Genomic DNA, 20213 nt, shown 5'->3' on the forward strand with positions numbered 1-20213 from the left:
TCTGATAAGCTCCTCCCACAGCTAATCCCCTGCCTCAACAGAAACCCTGCCCCCTCTGACCTTTACACAGGGAAAACAGCTAACCAGCCACAAAGAAACACACACACACAAGAAAACCCTTTTTGCTCCTTCTTCAACTGCTGCCCTTCAGACCATCAGTCATCAGAGCTGTCATTCACTAGGTCATTCCCTCTACCTCTAACAAGATTTATCCAAGGCAATGTACCAAAAGCGAGCCACGTGGGTTGGGGCAGATCTTGAAGGTCATCTAGGCACTGCAAGATCTGCCACAGGGAATGTAACTTCAGCATCCCTCAGAGATGACTGTCCAGCCTCTGCTTAAGTGCCTCCAGGGAAAGAGGACCCATCACCTCCAGAGGCAGTCTGCCCCATTTCAACTAGATTTTCCTGTTAGGAACGTTCTGCTAAAGTTATACTGAAATTCTGTTCTATTCCTGTCCTCTGGAGCAGCAGAGAACAGTCAGCCCCATCTTCTGTATGACCTCCCTTCAGATGGACCTATTGTTCTAACTTTCATGCAGAAATAGGCAATCTCCGAAGCTTCATTTCCTGATTGGCATAGCCAACAGATATTATCTAGGTGGGACCGCTTTCATTCATTCGTTCCATCCTGCTTTGAACTCTGTTATATCACTTGATGTTGCAGACTCTGCCAGTTTCCCATGGGGTCGTGGTAGTGCTCTCTTCTTTCCTCACTACAATTGCCTCTTTATTTACCCTCCCCTTTGCCTTGAATGTGTGCCTTTGACTCCTGGCAGATGTACAACAAGGGATTGTGTGTGCTTGGTGTCAAAACTAAAATTCTGTTCCCAGACACTCTAAATTCTGAAGCCTGTAAATCACACCAATTTGCACCTTTGGTGACTTAATTTTTTTAATATATATATATATTCCGGTTATGAAACCCCACCCCAACTACTTGAAATCATACTCTCCTTCCAACACTTCAGCAGGCATTGCCTGCTTACATTCAGGTATATCTTTGTGTCCACAAGGGCTGGAACTACCCTCCTCAAAATGACAGATTCTCAGGAAGCGCAATGCAACGGATGACCCATTCTGTGCTTTTCCGGCGGCTGTGTGCGTGTTGCAATGCTCTGGGAACCCAAAAAAAGCCCAGAATGTGGCGCTTGGTGCAAAATTCAGCTTCCTGAGAATTACAGCTTTCCTTGCGAAAAAGGAAGTTTCTTTTTTAAGAACTGGCTGAGAGCAGACGCAGGTGGAATTGGCTTCGGTTTGTCAGGTGGTGAGTGTGAGTGCTTAATGAGTTTCCGGTTTTTGCTGCTGCTTTTTATTTGCTTTACACCCCTCGGCTTGTTGGCTCCTGCTGGTGCCTGAGTTAATAGAAGTGTATGTGGGACCTGTGTTGATGGTTGTGCACCTCTGGTAGTATTTTGGGCAGGGCAGGACAGGGCACAGGGAGAGAGTGATAGTGGGCCTCTGGTGAGCTTGGTAAGGGGAAGGGAAATTAGGCAGCTTTCTGCTATCTTCCCTTTCGGTTCATCCTCCAGTCTGAGAGATCCTGGTTGGCATGCCAGCAACCTGCCAGGTCCTTTGGTAGTGTTTCTGAATGTCAGGACCTGTGGCCAGGAAAACAAATGTCTGTCAGCCAGGATTTGATTTGGGAAGAACACCCTGATCTGGCTGGTGTGACTGAGACCTGTTCGGATTAACCCAACCGTGGTTTATTGGTGAAGCAACAGCAACACTGGCTCAGCGAGCAGGTGGATTTGAAGTAATCTCTTGTGGTGTCATCCCTCTTTTTTGCTCAGCCGTCTTCCCGTTTTGAGTGTCTAGTGGGTTATCAGGAGAGGCAAGGAGTTCTGCTGGTAGGGTTCCATCCATGCCACTATCTAAGAGTCTCTCTGCTGAGTTGCTGGTCTCAGGGGTGGCCTAGATATATTTTCTGGGGGATTCCAATGTACATCTCTGATGGTGAGGAAAACTCATTTCTTTGCCACCAAGCATATCTACACAGTGTCACCCAGCGGAGGTCCTCTCCCCTCAAGAAGCAGAAGGCCTTCAGCAATCTGGGCTGCAAAAGGGGTTGATGGAACCTGTGGTTGCCCAGTGTAACTATTTGCCAAACACATCACTGACGAATTCACCCTGATATGAGACCGAATTGGTCTTGGTTTCCCTAGTGGTTGAGGGGCCTGTGAGTCTGATGGCCCTTTTGGTTATCAATGGTGTTCAGCACCATCAATTATGGCAGGCATAGGCAAACTCAGCCCTCCATATGTTTTGGGACTACAACTCCCATCATCCCTAGCTAGCAGGACCAGTGGTCAGGGATGATGGGAATTGTAGTCTCAAAACATCTGGAGGGCTGAGTTTGCCTATACTTGAATTATGGTATCCTTTTGGGACTCCTTGGTGGACTTGGGGCATTGGACCATCTGTTTCCCAGCGGGTTAAATGCATAGAGATACGAAATAACATGACAATGGGATTGATCTACAGAACCCTACAGCATGTTACCTAAAGTGTGTGTTTCTCCTCCAGCTGCTACCTTCTGGCAAAGGAGCAAAACTGGTCAGCCTCTGCACCTCAGCCAGATGTTCCAGACAGTGTGATAAGACTTAAGAGTGTTGGGGGTGGGGATGGAGAGGGAAGCATTCCCCCCCCTCTGTCTGTAAAGATTGATTCTGCCAGCTAAATCCATCTTTTTTCCATAATCAGGGCCAGAAGCCAGATTGAAAAGGATCAAGGAAAGAGCTGATACCGTACTTCCCACCCCCTCTTCCTCACTTTTAAGAGAACAGTAGACTCTGCTTTATTTCTCTCTCAGCCTCTAAAATAGCATTTTAAAAATGCTTTGGATTTATGGAATGGATGCGGTCATCACACCAAACCCAGGAACAAGGGAAATAATTGCGGGGTGAACAAAGTTCCTATGGCATTCCAACAAATACAGGTGTTTCCTGGCTCTCCTTGCCCATGTCTGTGACCCCAGGAATGCCTGCATGCTTCTAAATTCGTCACTGCAAGATTATTGTTCATCTAGGCTAAATGCAAAACCTGAAGGCCCTTAACGGACGGGCGCAGCCACCTTCTTGCTGCGCTCCAGGCAGTGTTCTCATTTTGCTGCAGAAACGATTGCTCACATCCCAGCACTCCCTGAGCAGCTTCTGCCAGTCTGAGTTACTTTTCATTTTGTTATCGCCCTAAACACTCTCCAGTTTGTCAGCTACCTATTACCTGCACTGCACGGCCATCAACAGCCGCCTCCTTGACCTTGGTAATCTGTGGGCCCTAGGAGATAGATATGTCCCGGCATTGTGAACTACGAGCCTTGTGGCGGTTGGGGAGGGGGCGGGCTGAACTCTCCTCCCCAGTTCTGCACGGGAAGAAAAGGATTGAGGAAAATGGAGTGCGTGGTTTTCTTCTTGAGGGGTTAGCAAGATTTCACGCTCTTGAAAATGCAGCTTGAAAAACGTGATGATAGGCAGTGGAAACCTAATCCTGGGGCTAGTCGCACCATTTCATGGAGAGGTTTGTGGCTGGCTGTTATACAAAGCTTATACTTATTTAGCTGAGGAAGAACTGGGTCAAAAGCAGTGTTCTGGCTTTGCTTCCTACCTGACTGCTGAAGTAAATGCATTCAGCACCAAGGGCAGGGAGTCCTGAAATCAAAGATGCAATGTGCTGGCTAATGGCACCAGCAGAATCTCTGCACTAGCTTTTAAAAATCATTGTTTCTAGTCTTCCCTGTTAAACTACTTCTGGAGAAAAACAGGTTTGGGGGACATGGGAGAGGAGAGGGAAGGACCATGGCTTAGCACTGCTTTGGACCCAACCCATCCTGTTTCCTTTGCACTGAAGGGAACAAGGTGGAACAAAGTAATCACAATGTAATTGCGGAAATTACAAGTTACGTAATTTTGCCTAAGTAGACAGTGAGACGAGGAAGTTCATTTTTGGTGGAAGATGAACTGCAGCAGTATTGAAACAGTGCTGTGTGTGACACATACTGGGTTGGAATGGAAAATGATGTCTTCTTCCATCCTGGTGAGGCCTATTGCCTCAACCGTGAAGGTAGAACAAGAACCATCAGGTAGCTACTGATAGCCGTATCATCCATCTCTTTGTCTAGTTGTCTTTTAAAGCCATCCAAGCTGTTGGATACCACTATGCCTTTTACTACAAAACCTCCCAAATTGAATAAAGACCCAGTCAGGAAAAACGAGTAAACTTGATCTTTTTTTGCCAGTTCCATCTGTGGTTTGGCTCCCCCTTGGGACATGATAGCAGCTTCGTTCGTAACAATCTGTATCAGGAAGATAAATGGGATGGACTCTTAAGCTTTTGGTGTGGGGTAGGCAGGCAGGAAGAAGGAAAGGATGCGAAGCCACAAGCATCAGTCTTCCGCTTCTGAATCATTCATGTAGCTCAGTTTCTCAGCATCGCATACTGTAGTCCTATTAAAATAACAGAAGCAGAGCCTGGGATGGCCCCGTTTTGCAGGGTAGCAGTCAAAAAGATCTAGCTAGCAACCAACATGTTGGAAACTAATTGGCACGCATGGTTAATTGCGTCTGATGATACTTTCTGAAAGCAACTGTAGCTAGCCCTTAGCGTAGTTTCTGTGCCTGCTGCAGATGGGGGAAGGTGGTGATGCTGCCTTTCTTTTGGGAACTGATATAATTAACTGTGCTATAGATGACGAACAGGTAGTGGGGTTGGCTCCTGGTTCTTGTTGAAGAACGATGCCACACCTGCCTGACATTAAACCAGCCTTTGCATTCAGCTTGGTCGGTAGTTTTATTAGCTGTGCCAAATATGTTATCTGAAATGAAGCATGAGAGCTCAAAGCACTGATGGCGCATTTTAAAGCACAGCTTTTATTTCCTTACGTTGGTGTTGTCCCTACGAAGCCTTTGGCATGGTTTCTGAGAGTCCCTCTGCTCTCCTTCTCCACGTGTTCAGTACCTAAGCTGTGTACACATCATCAGCTTTAAACAGAGCTAGGTCATTCATTTTCTCATTCAAAGCTGGCTTGGGTGAAAGGACATCAGAACATAGCATTTCCTAAGAAACAACAAGTTAGATACAGGATAAATATGGATTTTGACCAATGTTGTGTGTACACTGCTTCCCAAACCAGCAGCGAGAACTCGCTGGATGCAGAGTAAACAACAGTTTATCCTTTTTGGGGTCTCATCTACCTGAGAGACGTTTTGCTTGCTGTTCCCCAAGGGTGGCATTTCACAATTGAAATGCGCTACTTCAAAGGCATTTGAATTGAGAGTTACTTCCACCAGCCCCATCCGCCTCTTTTAATTTGTTCCAGAGAACTTCGTAACTAACACCATCTCTCATCGCAGCCCATTCCAACACCCAGCAAAAATATTTTAATTTTCCTACTTACTTCCTTTCCTGCTTGCCAATCATGCATCATGTGAGACCCATGATACGCAATAGGAAGGGGGAAGAGAGAATAGGGTGTGTTTGTGCAGGGTTTTTTTTTTTGCATCATTTGTGCTGAGGTATCTGCCGGCTCTGATTGCTGAGCCAGTCTACAGAACAGTGAGACTGGAAAGTTGATAACTGGGTGGACTACATTGTGAGAAATCCTCTTTATGCCAGAGCATACAGAGGGGAAGAAGGCAAGGTGGTCTTGGTTCATTAGAGGCATAAGGTGAATGGTGAACTTGAAGAGCATGGCAAGTGGCTCACTGCAAGGAGTAATGAACGTTGAAGGTATTTCCTCCCATTGAGGAGAAGCACATTACCTTTTTCTTTTTTTCTTTTAATTGCCCTACCATTCTGCATGAAAAGTCTTCAGGTCAATTCAGAACAATGTAAACAATTAAACAGCAAAAAACAACACCACCCCATCAAAATAACTAAGAACAGCCAAAAATCTGCTGGAGAGATTTATGGCTCAGGTCCATCCAGTATTCTTTTTTTTAAAAAAAAAAAATGTTTTAAGTATTTTCCAGTATGTACAATTGTGTCACAGCCTTTATTCCTTTTTTAAAAAATAAAGCAAAGTCCTAACAAGTCCTTTCCCACCTGGGAATAGGCAGTTAGAAATTCTATTTCTAAGCTGGGGAGCCAAGAGATTGATTTACCACCCAGTGGGACTCTCACCCTGCCCTAGCCATCTGTTTTGGTGGGTGAGAGGGAGGCAATTTGCACCAGTTGCAAGGGGTTACAGACCTGATACTTAAGATGAAAATTTGTAAAGAGACTCCTGACAATTAAGTCTAGTCACGAATGACTCTGGGGTTGTGGCGCTCATCTTGCTTTAAAGGCCGAGGGAGCCGGCGTTTGTCCGCTTCCGCTGACAGTTTTTCTGGGTCATGTGGCCAGCATGACCCGCTTCTGGCAAAATCAGAGCAGTGCACGGAAACACCATTTACCTTCCTGCCGGAGCGGTACCTATTTATCTACTTGCACTCTGTGCTTTTGAACTGCTGCGTTGGCAGGAGCTGGGACCGAACAATGGGAACTCACTCTGTCACAGGGATTTGAACCGCCAACCTTTTGATCGGCAAGCCTAAGCAGCACAGGGGTTTAACCCACAGCTCCACCCGCATCCCTTTGTAGACCAGTGTGAATAATAATTAAAAGATAATTTATTTAACATCTGTAATGCTCTCCCCTCCCGTGGTTGCCAACAGCACCTACCTGACTGCTCTAGGCAATAGGCATTGGTCGGAAGGAAAAGGGACCGAGGAGTTCCTTCACCCCTCTCTCAGAATTCTGCCTAATAACAGGCTGCATGCACACCATAAATTTAAAGCACATTCTCCCTTCCAGAACAAAGAATCCGAGGAACTGTAGTTTGGTAAGTGTGCAGGGAACCGTTCCCAGGATCCTTTAGGGGGTGCTTAAAATGTATGTCGTGTAAACATGCATACCTGCATCTTTCAGTCTTCATCTATTTGCTAGGATTTGCTGGCGTTGCATGCTGCTGAGTGACTGTTCCTTTCATAGGAAAATAGGTTGCTGGATGCAAAGCGCTGTTGCACTATTGTACAGCTTGCAGGCTTCCCAAATGCATCTGGTTGGCCACTGTGAGCATAGGATGTTGGACTAGATGGGCCATTGGCTCGTCTTAGGTTGCTTTGTTCTTGTGACCTCTCCTTAATGGGAGTTAACTGAACACACCACCCAAACTTTGAGAAATTGATTCCCACCTCCACCCTCAAAGGAAGAGGCCTGATGTATGGCAGGGCAGGCGGTGGGCAGAATCTATTGGTCAGACTTCTTTTGTAAACCATCCACAGGTTGCCGTCTCTCAGTTGCTGAAATAAAGTTGACAGGGAACCCAGTAGTGGATTTCTTCTGCGAAAGGGTTGTGAGTGCCATTTTGGTGCAGACCACAATTCCCAATGATGTCAGGAAAGGAGGTCTGTAGTATTTTCTCCCCCAAAGGAAACCAAAGCTGAGCCTTGCTATCCTTGAAACATCTTTGCACATGGGAAGGTTGGGAGTGTGCAACAGGGAGAAGAGTTTTGCCTCCATTCCTGATGGTTGCATCCGCTTCTCCATTTAATTTCATTTATTCATTGTTTAAACTCTGGAACTCGGCTTGAGTGGTCAAGCAAATGAAAATATGTGGATTTTTTTTTTTTAATGTATAAGGCCAGAATAAGAAAAGTAGAGGTAGAAGCCTTAGTCCATGATGCTACACCCTTGTGCAAATTAATTGAAACAATGTAGTTGCGATTTTTTTTATCGTATAAAACTCACATATAAATGTACAAAACTCACATATACGTACATTGGTAAGTGATATGACCGCTGCTATTTTTAAGCAGCATTTGAATGCGGTTTGGCATGGAGTCTACTAGTTTTGGACAGTCACTGTTGATTTACGGATCCCTGTACCACCCTTGAATCAGCACTTGAATGAGCTTCTCCATAGTTGCACAGTCTACAGCACGGAGGCGACTTTTGCATATAGCCCACAAATTCTCAGTGGGATTTACGTCCGGGGAATTCCCTGGCCAATCAAGTACCTGAATTTGCTGCTCTGTCATGAATTTCTTCACCACTTTTGATGTGTGACAGGGAGCTAGGTCCTGCTGCAATATCCCAGTACCGCAGTGGCGTATCGTGGGGGGTGTGCAGGGGGGGCCGGCCACACCGGGTGCAACATCTGGGGGGGACGTGCTCGCAGTGCTAAAATCAGTGCTAAAATCCACGGGTTAGGGGGCACAAATTACTTGCCTTGCCCTGGGTGCTGACAACCCACGCTACGCCACTGCAGTACCGTCAGGATACCTCTTTTCCAGCTCTGGAATAACTCTTTTGTAGAACCTCAATATATTGTGGTGAGCGCATCATTCCTTCTATTGGCTGCAGGCTTCCAACACCATAATGATTAACTCACTTTTCGTGTTTGTTTTGAGTACAGGATTACGAGTAAGATAGAAAACATGCTTTGTTTCAATTAATTTGCACAAGGGTGCAATTCCTGATCTCCCCATCTCTGTTGTCTCTGTGCAGAAGCCACCTTTGGGCTACTCTCCCGGCCCTGCCAGGTGATGGTGTTGCTGAATCCACGCAGCGGGTCAGGCCGGGCCCTGCAGCTATTCAAGTCCCAAGTGCAGCCGATGCTGACGGAAGCCAACATCGGATTCAGCATGTTTATAACTGGTAAGTCTTGTGCCTGAAAACAAGGCCACCGTGAAAACTGCAGTCTCTCTGGAATGACAGAGGACAATGCATGTCCCAAGATGGCTGGAGCCCCACAAAAGTGGTTGTGCTCACACTTTTATTTACAGCTCTGCTCTGACACATCCACCCACCTACCCACCCACACCTGTGATATTGCTGGCACTGCCAAACTGCAGGACACTCCTTTGCTCAACCGTCCGGGTAGCTAATATTCTAAGGCAGCCTTCCCCAATCTGGTTGGACTCCCAACTCTCGCCATCCCCTGCCAGCCTGGCTGATGGTCGGGATCTAGAGAGCACCGGGTTGGGGAAGGCTGATCTAGGAGCATCACAGCCTGCCCCGTTTAATTACAGTGCTGCCTCCATGTGAACAGAAGAGTTAAAAATGCAGGTATAGGCTTGACAAGGCTCAAATCTTGCATTTTTTGCAGGGAAAGGAAACCCAAATAACTCTTCCCTCCAGCCCAACTCAGGTTGACCCTTTTCTGCAGAGTGCTGCTTTGTGAGCGTGGCTGTAATTTCACTGATTTCAAAGTGCAGGAAACTTTGCTGTAAAGGTCTGGCTGATTATGTTCATCCCATTCCAAGAAGAGATGGGAGGAGAGAACAACTCCTTGCTACGACACATTTTTTGAGATGCCCATCCCCTTCAGTTCGTAACCTAATTCCATGAAATATTGCTTCAAACCAGCTTGCCATTTCCATCAAATAGGATTGGCACAGGTAGCATTCCACCTGACATCAAATGATGGCCAGGGAGAACATATTTTGCCACCTGTTGGAGATAGGATTGTCCTGCCTCATCTGTAGTGTGAAGTATGGTCCTTCTGTCAACTATCTCTCCCTGCTTCCCCCCGCCCAATCAAATTTGTTTTGCTTTTCTCAATTTTGTTTGTGTGTGTGGGCGGGAGAGAGAAATGTCATTTCCAGAAGGCTGAATGGACTAGTCCAAGAGGTTCATTCTACTTTTTAGTTCTATTTCCCTTCTTGGTAAAGGTTTAGCCAAGAGTAAGGCAAGAGTAAGGTCCTGCCAACCTAGCAGTTCGAAAGCATGTCAAAGTGCAAGTAGATAAATAGATATCGCTCCAGCGGGAAGGTAAACGGCGTTTCGTGTGCTGCTCTGGTTCGACAGAAGCGGCTTAGTCATGCTGGCCACATGACCCGGAAGCTGTATGCCGGCTCCCTCGGCCAATAAAGCGAGATGAGCGCCACAACCCCAGAGTCAGGCACGACTGGACCTAATGGTCAGGGGTCCCTTTACCTTTAAGGCAAGAGGAGGATGATTAACACAGTTCTCTGTGTGTAAGAATGTGCATTCTCAGCTCTTCCTGACAGGGAATGCTCACTGCCACACTGATAGCCATTGGCTCCACTTTCCACAACAATAATACTGCCAGCCTGTATGTGAGGGGACAGTAGTCAGTGGTGGACAGATGGCATTTCCTGCCCTCCCCAAGGAACCCTTAGAGGATGCAAAACTATATCCCCCCGGGACATAACATACAAGTCATACATGCTCATTGTCTTTGTTGCTAGAGAAGAACAATCACGCTTGGGATTTGGTGAGGAAGACGGACTTATCCATGTACAGCGCCTTGGTCATTATGGCTGGAGACGGCTTGCTATATGAGGTAAGCGGGGCAAGTGGGATTTGGCTAACTATGGGCCCCCTTGCCTGTTGTGTCTTAGCACCACAGTGCATCTCCCATCACCAAAGACTGGATGTTGCCCAAGGTGGGCCCATGTTTAATGGTTGTAAAGGATTTTGCTACTTACAGTGGTGCCTCGCAAGACGAAAAGAATCCGTTCTGTGATTCTCTTCGTCTAGCAGTTTTTTCGTCTTGCGAAGCAAGCCCATTGATCTATTAGTGCTATTAGCGGCTTTTAGCGGCTTATCGGATCAGCTGATAAGCGTCTTAGCAGCTTAGAAAAAAGGGGGGGAGGAAAAAACCCCCGCAGGAACTCGCAAGACATTTTCGTCTTGCGAAGCAAGCCCATAGGAGATTCGTTTTGCGAAGCACCTCCAAAACGGAAAACTCTTTCGTCTAGCGAGTTTTCCATCTTGCGAGGCATTCGTCTTGCGGGGCACCACTGTATTCCGATGAGACCTTCCGGCCCACTGCAGTGCAAAGTGTCTGGGAAGGGGACTGTACTTTGGAAGTGGGTGAGAACTGGCAAGGGTTGCAAATCCAGTCTTAGACAGTGAAAGTCTGCAGGTTACAGTTCTCCCACTGTCTTGCAGTTGTTGAAATGTCCTCCTCCTGCTGCACAGTGGGAAACTGGTACGGGAACCCAATTCCATATTGACTCTGCTAAGTGTATGGCAGCACTGGCCAGAAAGGATTTAAATTGGAAGGAGGTTGTAAAAATAAATGAGGGAAGGCCTCTGATTTATGTTTGCAAATTTCATATGGGTAGTTATAAAAATGTGGAAACTAATGCCTAACATTGACTTCAATTCACATTAAATATTTGCGTGTTTCCCTTCTCCCACCAAAGTTTGAACCTTTGGTACTGGACCAGTTTGATTTGGATTCATGTTGCATGCAATCAAAGGATAAAACCATACCAAACTTTCAGCCTTTTCCTTAAAAAGAGTTGTGGAAAATTTCTGTATGGTTGCAGGTTGTGCTGCACAAGGCAAAATCTAGTAGTTTCTGCTTCAGAAACTGATAGAATATCCACTCCCCCACCCTTTTTTCTTAAAGGGTCTTCCCAGTCTTCATGGCTATGAAAAGATATTTGAGAACAATAAGCAGCCTGCTAATGGTGAAGTGATCCAAAAGTTGCAATGTTCAATAGAAGTGCAGCTTAAATGCCGGTTCTGATGCAGAACTATAAGATGCTTCTGTGTTCATGTTTTGTGAATGTGGAGTGTATATGGTTTCCATTGGCGGGTTCAATCCAAGCATTTGACTGCAGGTTCATTCCATATCAAGAGATCCAACTTCTTTACTTCATGTCATCCAATTTTCTTAATATTTTGTATGCACACTTGTTGAATGATCAAAACTAAGTTGAGATACATCAAATTTGGTTACATATGTATTTTGTTGCAATGTTCATGAAGTACTAACAATAATCCTTTCAAAGCCTGTGTTCTATAACGCAACAACAAGCTATCATTCTGTTTTAAACACATTTTTAAAAGAAAAGCCTGGCTAGCTTTTCAGATACCTTTTAATTACATAACTTTCTAAAGAAAAGCCTGAATTAACTGATATTATAGTCTGAAGTCTTGTTTCTTCTGTTATATTTTACTCCAAGAAGACCCATTTATCCTAAATAGAAGCCAGACATGTATGTACAAAATCTTTCCCCCCAGTGTGATCTCATGATGAAATATTGCAGGTAGATCTTAGAAATATGAAATAAGCAATATTTTTTTGAAAATCCATAATCCTATTAATTTTTAATCACTTTTTAAAATTTGGTAACTTACTTTAAATTTTAAATCTAAGTCCAACTTGTGACATATCATATTAAAGCCCATGAAGAGATTGGTGTTCTTGGTTTTGATGTATCTCAGTGCTGGGCTTAGCTTTTAAGGTTTTTGTGTAGTCTGACAAGGCCAAAATTGTCAATTTTTTGAAATTTCAGGCCCTCATAACTCAAAAATGGGATGAGATAAAAAGCTAAATTTTTAGATTTAAATTTAGTTTTGATCATTCAACAAGAGTACAAACCATTCAGAAAAATGGATAACATGAGGTAACAAAGTTGGATCACTTGATATGGAATGACCCTGCAGTGAATTGAAAGCTTGACTATTTGAACTGGTAGAAGTTAGGTATGATCAGCCTTCCAATGACAGAATGCTCTGACAAGAGTTTGGGGATAGCTTGACTGAACTCTCACCTGTAGCATATTCTTTATTACTGTGCTCTCATTTCAAATAATGTAACTACGAGGTGTGCCTGGAACACACACTCCTCTAATAACACAATCCTGTGCATGACCAAGCAGAATCGAGTCCCGCTGAATTCGGTGAGATGTACTCTTAGAGAGGTGTGTATAAAGCAGCAGGTTTTGCGTGCAGATTTTCAGAGTTTGAATTGCAATACCTCTGTGTACATAACCTAAGGCCTGACCCCTAAGACTGGAGTCTTAAATGGACTGGCCACTTCTGTGCTGACCAATCCAAGTCAGAGGTGGGAAAAAAAACCTCGTTCCCTTGTCCTTTCCTTTCCAGTAAGCCTTTTTGCTACCATGTGTACTTTTTGTAGGTGATAAATGGACTGATGGAGCGCCCTGACTGGGAATCTGCTATCCAGAAGCCTCTTGCCATCCTCCCAGGGGGTTCTGGGAATGCTCTGGCTGCTTCTCTCAATCACTACACGAGGTAAGGCATCACCGGCGGTTAGACCCATGCCAACTCTGCATGTGTGTTTCCAGTGCTGGCCCTACCATCAGGCAGGGGGAGGTGGCTGTCTCAAGTGAATGCTGTGGGTGAAGGAGAAGCAGTGGCAAGGTGCTGGAGGAGGACAGGGTTGAGTGTACCACACAGCTTGCCCTGCACCTACTAGCCTGTTGTCCTCAGGTGAAATGGAGGATTCTGTTTCCTCTCCAATGCTGGGGGCAGATTCACCCGCCAGCTTTGCTGGCTTTGGCGCTAACAAATTGTGGAGTTTGGGTGTGTGCACTATCCAGCTTCAGGCAGCAAAATGTATTGGGCTGGCCATGTACCCATAATTGCATGTGTGAAGTTTGGGTCCTGGGGCTTCTCCATCCTAGGAACTACTTCACACCCACTTGGCTTATGGCACATGCTGAGCTGGTGGTGTGCAGGTGCCACTACCAGCAGAATCCTATTTGTGCACACCTGGCTTTACAGTTGGCTAAAAGCATGAAAGTGTGTGTGTGTGTGTGTGTGTGTGTGTGTGTGTGTGGTGGCGGCACCAGCACACGGCTGATTTCTAGCAGCCAACACAGTTATGTTGAGCTCCAAGCAATGTTGGGAGTTTCCAGAACAACCCCTTCACTTTCTCTCTTAGCACTGAATTATCTTTCTTTTGTTAATCTAAAATTTATGGTGTTTAAAAAGATGCAGGAGCCCCAATACAGTTCCCACATTGGAGGAAAACATGAAAGGTGAGTCATGGGGCAGCATGATTTCAAAGGCTACATAGGGTGAGAGTGAGCAAAGGGCATCTCCCGCTCTCATCCAAAAAGCCAGCCCACAGTCCACACTGAGTGCTCAGGGCTACATATGAGCACTGAGTGGTTAAATAAAAACAGATCCTGCATGAAGGCTAAGTTGCGTGGTGCAATGGTAAGCTGCAAAGTCACAGATATCCTTTTGCAGGCTTCTGTTCTGCAAGGAATAGAAGGGCAATGAGACATTCAGAAAACTGAAACTCTATGGGAACCCCCAGTCTTCTGCTCATTCTAACATTCTACCAGGCTTGCAGTTGGACCAAGATTGGTACCTGCTCCTGCCCTGTTTATTGCACATCTTTTTGCTTAGTGGGGCTGGCAAGGCAGCTGCACTTGACAGACTTTGCTTGACAGCCAATGGTGTCTTGTAATCTCCTACCACTGCTGTCAAAGAGGAAGGGCATCAGGGGGACAATGTGCATTCACAAAAGAAGCTTAATTACAAGTCCTCAGCTCAGGTTTCGATCCGCTCCCTGCAATCGCAACCAACATCCCCCAGCCCTGGCCTCTGCCCCTTCCACAGCTGGCCACCTTTCCCATCTGCTCTGTGACTAATCCTCATTTCTTAGTGGGCTTCATCTTGAGGAGGGAGGGGAAAGGCAAGGAGGTGGGTTGAGGGTGTCGCTAATGGGCGTTTCTCTCCCTGTCCTCCTGGCTCAGCCACCTGGCTCCCAACTAACGCTGCTGCGTAATTCTCAGGGAAATAAGGCTTTGAGAGCATATCTGGGCCCAGTCCAAGAGAGCAAAGCAAGTCATGCTTAGGCCTTGCTCCGACACTGACACAGGGGTAACCAAGCTGGTGCCTTCCAGATGTTGCAAAAACCACTTCAGACCCACCATCTTGCTTGCTCTTCTTAAAAGTTAAACAGTGTGGCTTTGCTCACCCTTCATATCTTATTGTAGGGGGATCTACAGCCCCTTTGGGGATGAAGGATTTTGTACAGTAACAACACTAAATAGCAACAGGGGGAATTACAGGGTGTATAGCTCATCTGTAAAGCATGTGATTCTCATAGAAAATGCCCTATGTTCAATTCCTGACCTCTCCAGGCAAGACTGGGGAAGGCTCCTACCTTGAAACCTTGCAGAAAATAGTGAGCTAAACAGACCAAACCTCTGATATCCTCTGTATGGAAGCCTAGTTTTCTCCTGCCACAAAAGCAGCAACACTGACCTCTCCCTCCCTATTGGTTTTCAGTAGATGTCGTGAATCAGATGCCTGGAAGATGTTTAAGCACTTGATAATGGATATAAACATTCAGTTATAAAACCTAGCACTGTAGAAACTCTTCTTTGGGGCATTCTTTTTTTACCCTGATCTTCCACCAATGTGGTTCCCAGAGCCACATTCATGAAATTGTCCTTTTATACTGCAAGCCTGCCGGTAGGGGCTAAGGGGAAACCAGCAAACCCAGGCAGTAGTTCTGTAGTCTGTATAATGAATGGCTTGAATGGAAATGCTTCAGGGTCAAGAACAGGTCAAGTGGAGCTCGTTTCTCCGCAGAGCCGATGCCCTTGGCCCTGCTTCCCATATCTCCAACTGCTGCCTCTAGGTGTGTCTTTGCCCCAAAGGCACATCAGCTAAGAAGCCATAATGGGACACCCACAAATCGCTACTTGTGGGGGGAGCACTTTTGATGATTCATGTTGGTGGGGAAGAGTCCAGTGCCCTCTGGTCACTCTAGCTAGTCTCAGCTGATGAAACCTGACAGCTGCAATATGGCGCTGCTCCCTTGTCCATCTGCTGCTGCATCCCAGGCCCACCTTTTTTCATGCGACTACAAGGGGCTGTTGGGACAATGGGCCGCCTATAGAATGCTTATCATGAACACCTTGAGAGAACAGAACCCTGATACTGTGATTGCTGTGTGATGACTTAACCATACAGTGCCACTTTTGCTTCAGCTGACTCCCACACCAGAGGTCACCTCCTCTGGCCATTCCAGCACGGGAGGCGGTGGTGGCTCAGGGATGGCATTGGGCTTACATGTATGATTGCACTGGCAACACGCAAGGACACCAAAGCAGCAGTCCAAAAACTGTTTTGTCCCAGCCCAGACCCTGTGGAAGAGGAAGGTAAATTGGACCTTTGCCTTTCAGGAGAGGAGACCTTTTGTGCAACCACTTCTTTATTTGACCATATTCCAGCTCCAACTACCCTTGGGCTGGCCCCTTCCATGCCACTGTTTTCATGCGCTCCCTTTCTTTCTCCTGCTGCAGCAAGGGCCACTTCAACAAGGAGGAGCTGCTCATGAACTGCACTTACTTCCTCTGCAAAGGCCTGCACGCCCCCATGGATCTCATGTCCCTCCACACGGCTTCAGGCAAGCGACTCTTCTCCTTCCTGAGCTTCGGCTGGGGCTTCATCTCTGATGTGGACATTGCCAGCGAGAGGTACCGCAAGCTGGGAGGCGCCCGCTTCACCGTGGGCACGTTCCAGCTCCTGACAACGCTCCAGGTCTACAAGGGCCGCCTCTCCTACCTGCCCTGTGACAGCCAGAGCCCCAGCCCTGGCTCTTCACCCTCTGCGGTGGGACACGGCTCCCCGTCGGCGCTGCACTCCGAACAGTTCTCCTTCAGCAGCAAGAAGTCCCTATACAGCTTCTTCCCGTCGGTCTCTTCGTGCGCCAGCAGCAAGAGCTGTTTGCTTGAGGACTCCTTGCTGGTACCCTTTGAGCAGCCCCTTCCTGAGCACTGGACTGTAGCCCCGGAGGAGGAGTTTGTCTCCATCATTTGCATCCAGCACTCCCACCTGGGAGCAGACCTCCTGTTGGCCCCCCAAGCCAAGCTGTACGATGATGCCATCCACCTCTTCTACGTCACGGCGGGGGTCTCCCGGCTTTCCATGGTCAAGTTTTTCATGGCCATGGATAAAGGGACGCACCTGGATCTCAACAGCCCCTACCTCCACTATGTGCCTATCAAAGCTTTTCGGCTCGAGCCCCTGGTGCGCAAGGGCTCCATGACTGTGGATGGGGAAGTGCTGCCCTGTGAACCCGTGCAAGGTCAAATGCACAGGCGGCTTGCCCGCGTTATCAGCAGCACAGGGAGTTGAAGGGGCGGGGTGGGAGGACCCCCGATGCTGCACATCATCAACACTATCTCTGGCGGGGATAATTCTCAGGGGAAACTTGGCTTGCAGAGCAATTTTTTGAAACTACAACACAAGTAATGGTGGAGTCGGTCCTCCACCATAAGACTCTCACTCTTCCCTGCAGTTTCAATGTCTTCCTGCTCTGCACTGCCCAGAGGAAGAGGTGAAGCAGGTCTCCAAACCATAGCTCTGTTTTGCCTCTCCATCCAATATCAAACCTTCTATGCACACCAACTGCGGCTGAAGCAGAGAACCTGCTGTCATCCCAATGCAGTGGCTACGTGAATAAAAATGCCTCAGTCCAATGCCACTTTGGGGACCACTTTTAATCCTCTTGTAATTTTTTACAAAATAAACTCACTCTCTCACACACACCCAAAGTTGTATGTAGCAGCAGATTATATTCTTAAGGAGAGATGGAATAAAGATTAGTGCTTCTTTTCTTTTGGAAAAAAGGTAATTCTTGAAAAATTAAGGTTAAAATGATGCCAGCAGTAATCTTGATGCTAAGTTTTAGGTGGTTCTCTTGGAAAGGAAGCGCATCTTAACAAATCATTTAGTCTTGCCTGCAAATGACAGGTGGGTGGGTAACGCTGGACTAATGAGGGAGCTGCTAACTTTCTCCCACAGTGGGCACACCAACAAACTGACATGCTTGCCACTTTCCTACCATACTATGGCAAAACTAGCACCTTAATTTGGACTAAACTGGCACCTCTGCTTTTCTCAAGGTATCCAAGTATATCATCTTGCAGATGCATGCTAGGATGATAAATAGATAAGAAATTTATTGCCAAAAATGGCTGAAATGATTCCTGTCCATCTTTTCATAGTTATTCATTAGGTAAATGCAGACAAAATCAAAGTGGTCCATGAAGGGTTCTAACAGAAAAGGGCGATTTTTGTCAGAGGTGTCCCACATGAAGGTGGAACCAACATTACTATACTTGCACACCAACCTAATGGTGAAAGATTCAGATAATGTACAAGGATTCTTTATTTTAGAAAGTTAAGGTTAATAGTACAACTGCTTTTAAAGCTGGTGTTCTCTCCCACACACACACACACACACACATACACACACTCCTACCAAAAAAAAGGAGACAGGAGGATTTGTTAGCTTTTGACTTGTGGTCCTAGTGCTAGCTGAGGCAGATGGGAGTTACGAGTGCAACATCAGCTAGTGGTCCACAGGTTAACTATGTTTGCTAAAAAGCAAGCAGCAATACAGATCTCATGATGCAGCAGTCATACCTTAGGTATAAATATAATATAAATAAGAGGATTAAGTAGTCGGATGGGCAGCGATCCTGATTTCATAACTCTCAGAGCAGCTGCAAAAACCATCCCTTAAATATCTAGGATCAAATTGGTGGAACTGACACAAAAACAGTAAACAATGTTTTGTTACTGACGTCTGGGCACTGCAGTTTTAAGACTGAGATTGAACAAACCGGAACATGTCCAGTGGAGGGGCAACTAAGGAGCTGAGAGCTCAGGAGACCAAGTCCTTATACAAAAAAGGTTGATGGCATTGGATAGGGTTAGAGAAGAGAAAAATAAAGGACTACAATAGCCACCTTTAAATATTTGCAGGGCTGTCACATAAGATGATTGAGCAAGTTTGTTTTCTGTAGTTGAAGATAGGACCGAAACCACATGCCCTGAATTTCAAGAAAGTGGCTTTGGACCAAACATTAGAGAACTGCCTGATTGTATAAGCTACCTGACAGTGGAACAGACACTGTCTTAGAAGGTGGTGGATTCTCCTGCGTTATAAGTTTATGGGCAGAGGCTGGATGCTGTAGTAGCAGGAAGTATCAGGGATGCTATAGTAGCAGGAAGTTGGCCCACACAGCCTTTGAGATCCCTTTGAGCTCTATGATGCTATGAAATCACATTTGAGTTTATGCAGAATGTGTTTACATTAGTACATTACCATGTTTATTGTTTTTATCCTACAATTAGCTTTGATTGCACAGTGGTACCTTGGTTTACGAACTTAATCCATTCCGGAAGTCCGTTCTTAAACCAAAGCGTTCTTAAACCAATGTGTGCTTTCTCATAGCAGCGGGGGACTCAATTTACAAATGGAACACACACAACAGGAAGCGAAACATGTTCTGCTTCCAAGGTAAAGTTCACAAACCAAAACACCTACTTCCAGGTTTGCAGCGTTCTTAATCCAAGTTGTTCATAAACTAAGCTGTTCTTAAACCAAGGTACCACTGCAATAGAGACATTAAGCCAATATTTTATAGATAAAGCTGTATGCTGTAGCGCATATACTAGCTCTTAAAAGGTTTGTTATAACTGAAGCCAGTGTATGGTCCTTGTGACAATAGCCACAAATGGACCTCAACATTTTAACAAACCAGTCTGAATGCCTGGATTTTTCAGCAAAGGGTCTCCCACCCTGCCTTATATTAAAACTGCTGGAGATTCTGCCCTTATGTTGATGGGGCCCGAGGTCTGGAGGCCTCAGCAACATATATTAGATATACATTGCCTTGGAGCCAGGCTGGTGCACAAGATAGCACAGAATCCCAGGGGACACGGAGCATAAAAGGTTATGCAGAGGCCAGATGTATAGCGGTATGTGCAGTCTCCACTCATACATTCTGCCTCTACAAAGAAAAAAGGGTGATCAGATTGCAGAGCGTACATGGGGATGGGTGGTTTGTGGTTTGCAGTCTTATCACACTGCACAACAGCAGAACTAATCTTCAGTGGACTGAAGGATGGAGATTGTGATGAAACATATTGAAAGGTGGGGAGGAAGAGACAATCTTTCTTACCCGTATCTTTTATATAAAAACCCTTGAAAAACCACAAACTGGCATTTTTTTATTTAAAAAACCCCAATCAGTTAAGACTGCAGCAGTTCTTATTTGAAAGCAATGAATGATGACTAGCTAGTTCAATTTACATGGAAAAAAGTAAACATGATGCATAGCACAGTGCTGAGTGGCATGTTTACTGGAGCAAAGGAACTGGCTTACATATTTTTTCTGGAACGTCTAGTTCTTTCACCCCAGATAACAAATTCATATGTTTGTGTCTGACCTGTATAACCACAGGAGTCATGTGGTTTGAATGCTCCTCTATACCTTGATTGCACTGTCTGCCTCCTGACTCGTATTCCTGGAAGAGAACAGAAACTAGATGATCAGAAAATGTGTAAAGAAAGAAAACCCTTCCAGATATTCGTTTTACATGGTCATGAATCGCTGCTGCTAGGGTCAGCGAGTACCACCACAGATTTTTAGTCAACTGATATTTAATAATGCTGTTTACATTTGATGACC

General features: G+C 45.8%; 1 protein-coding gene across 2 annotated transcripts in view; it reads left to right on the plus strand.

The window, feature by feature from the left end:
* The window catches only part of SPHK1 (sphingosine kinase 1), a 56568-nt gene extending 39289 nt beyond the window's left edge, over positions 1-17279 (plus strand). For both annotated transcript variants that reach the window (XM_082203922.1, XM_082203923.1), the window contains exons 4-7: positions 8485-8634; positions 10191-10285; positions 12881-12996; positions 16032-17279. In XM_082203922.1, coding sequence (XP_082060048.1) covers positions 8485-8634; positions 10191-10285; positions 12881-12996; positions 16032-16866 — 1196 coding nt within the window. In that variant the 3' untranslated portion in view covers positions 16867-17279. The remainder of the gene's footprint in view (positions 1-8484; positions 8635-10190; positions 10286-12880; positions 12997-16031) is intronic.
* Positions 17280-20213: the final 2934 nt, after the last annotated feature.

Source organism: Podarcis vaucheri (genome assembly GCF_965113315.1).
Source record: "Podarcis vaucheri genome assembly, chromosome: 2".
Classification (NCBI taxonomy): Eukaryota; Metazoa; Chordata; class Lepidosauria; order Squamata; family Lacertidae; genus Podarcis; species Podarcis vaucheri.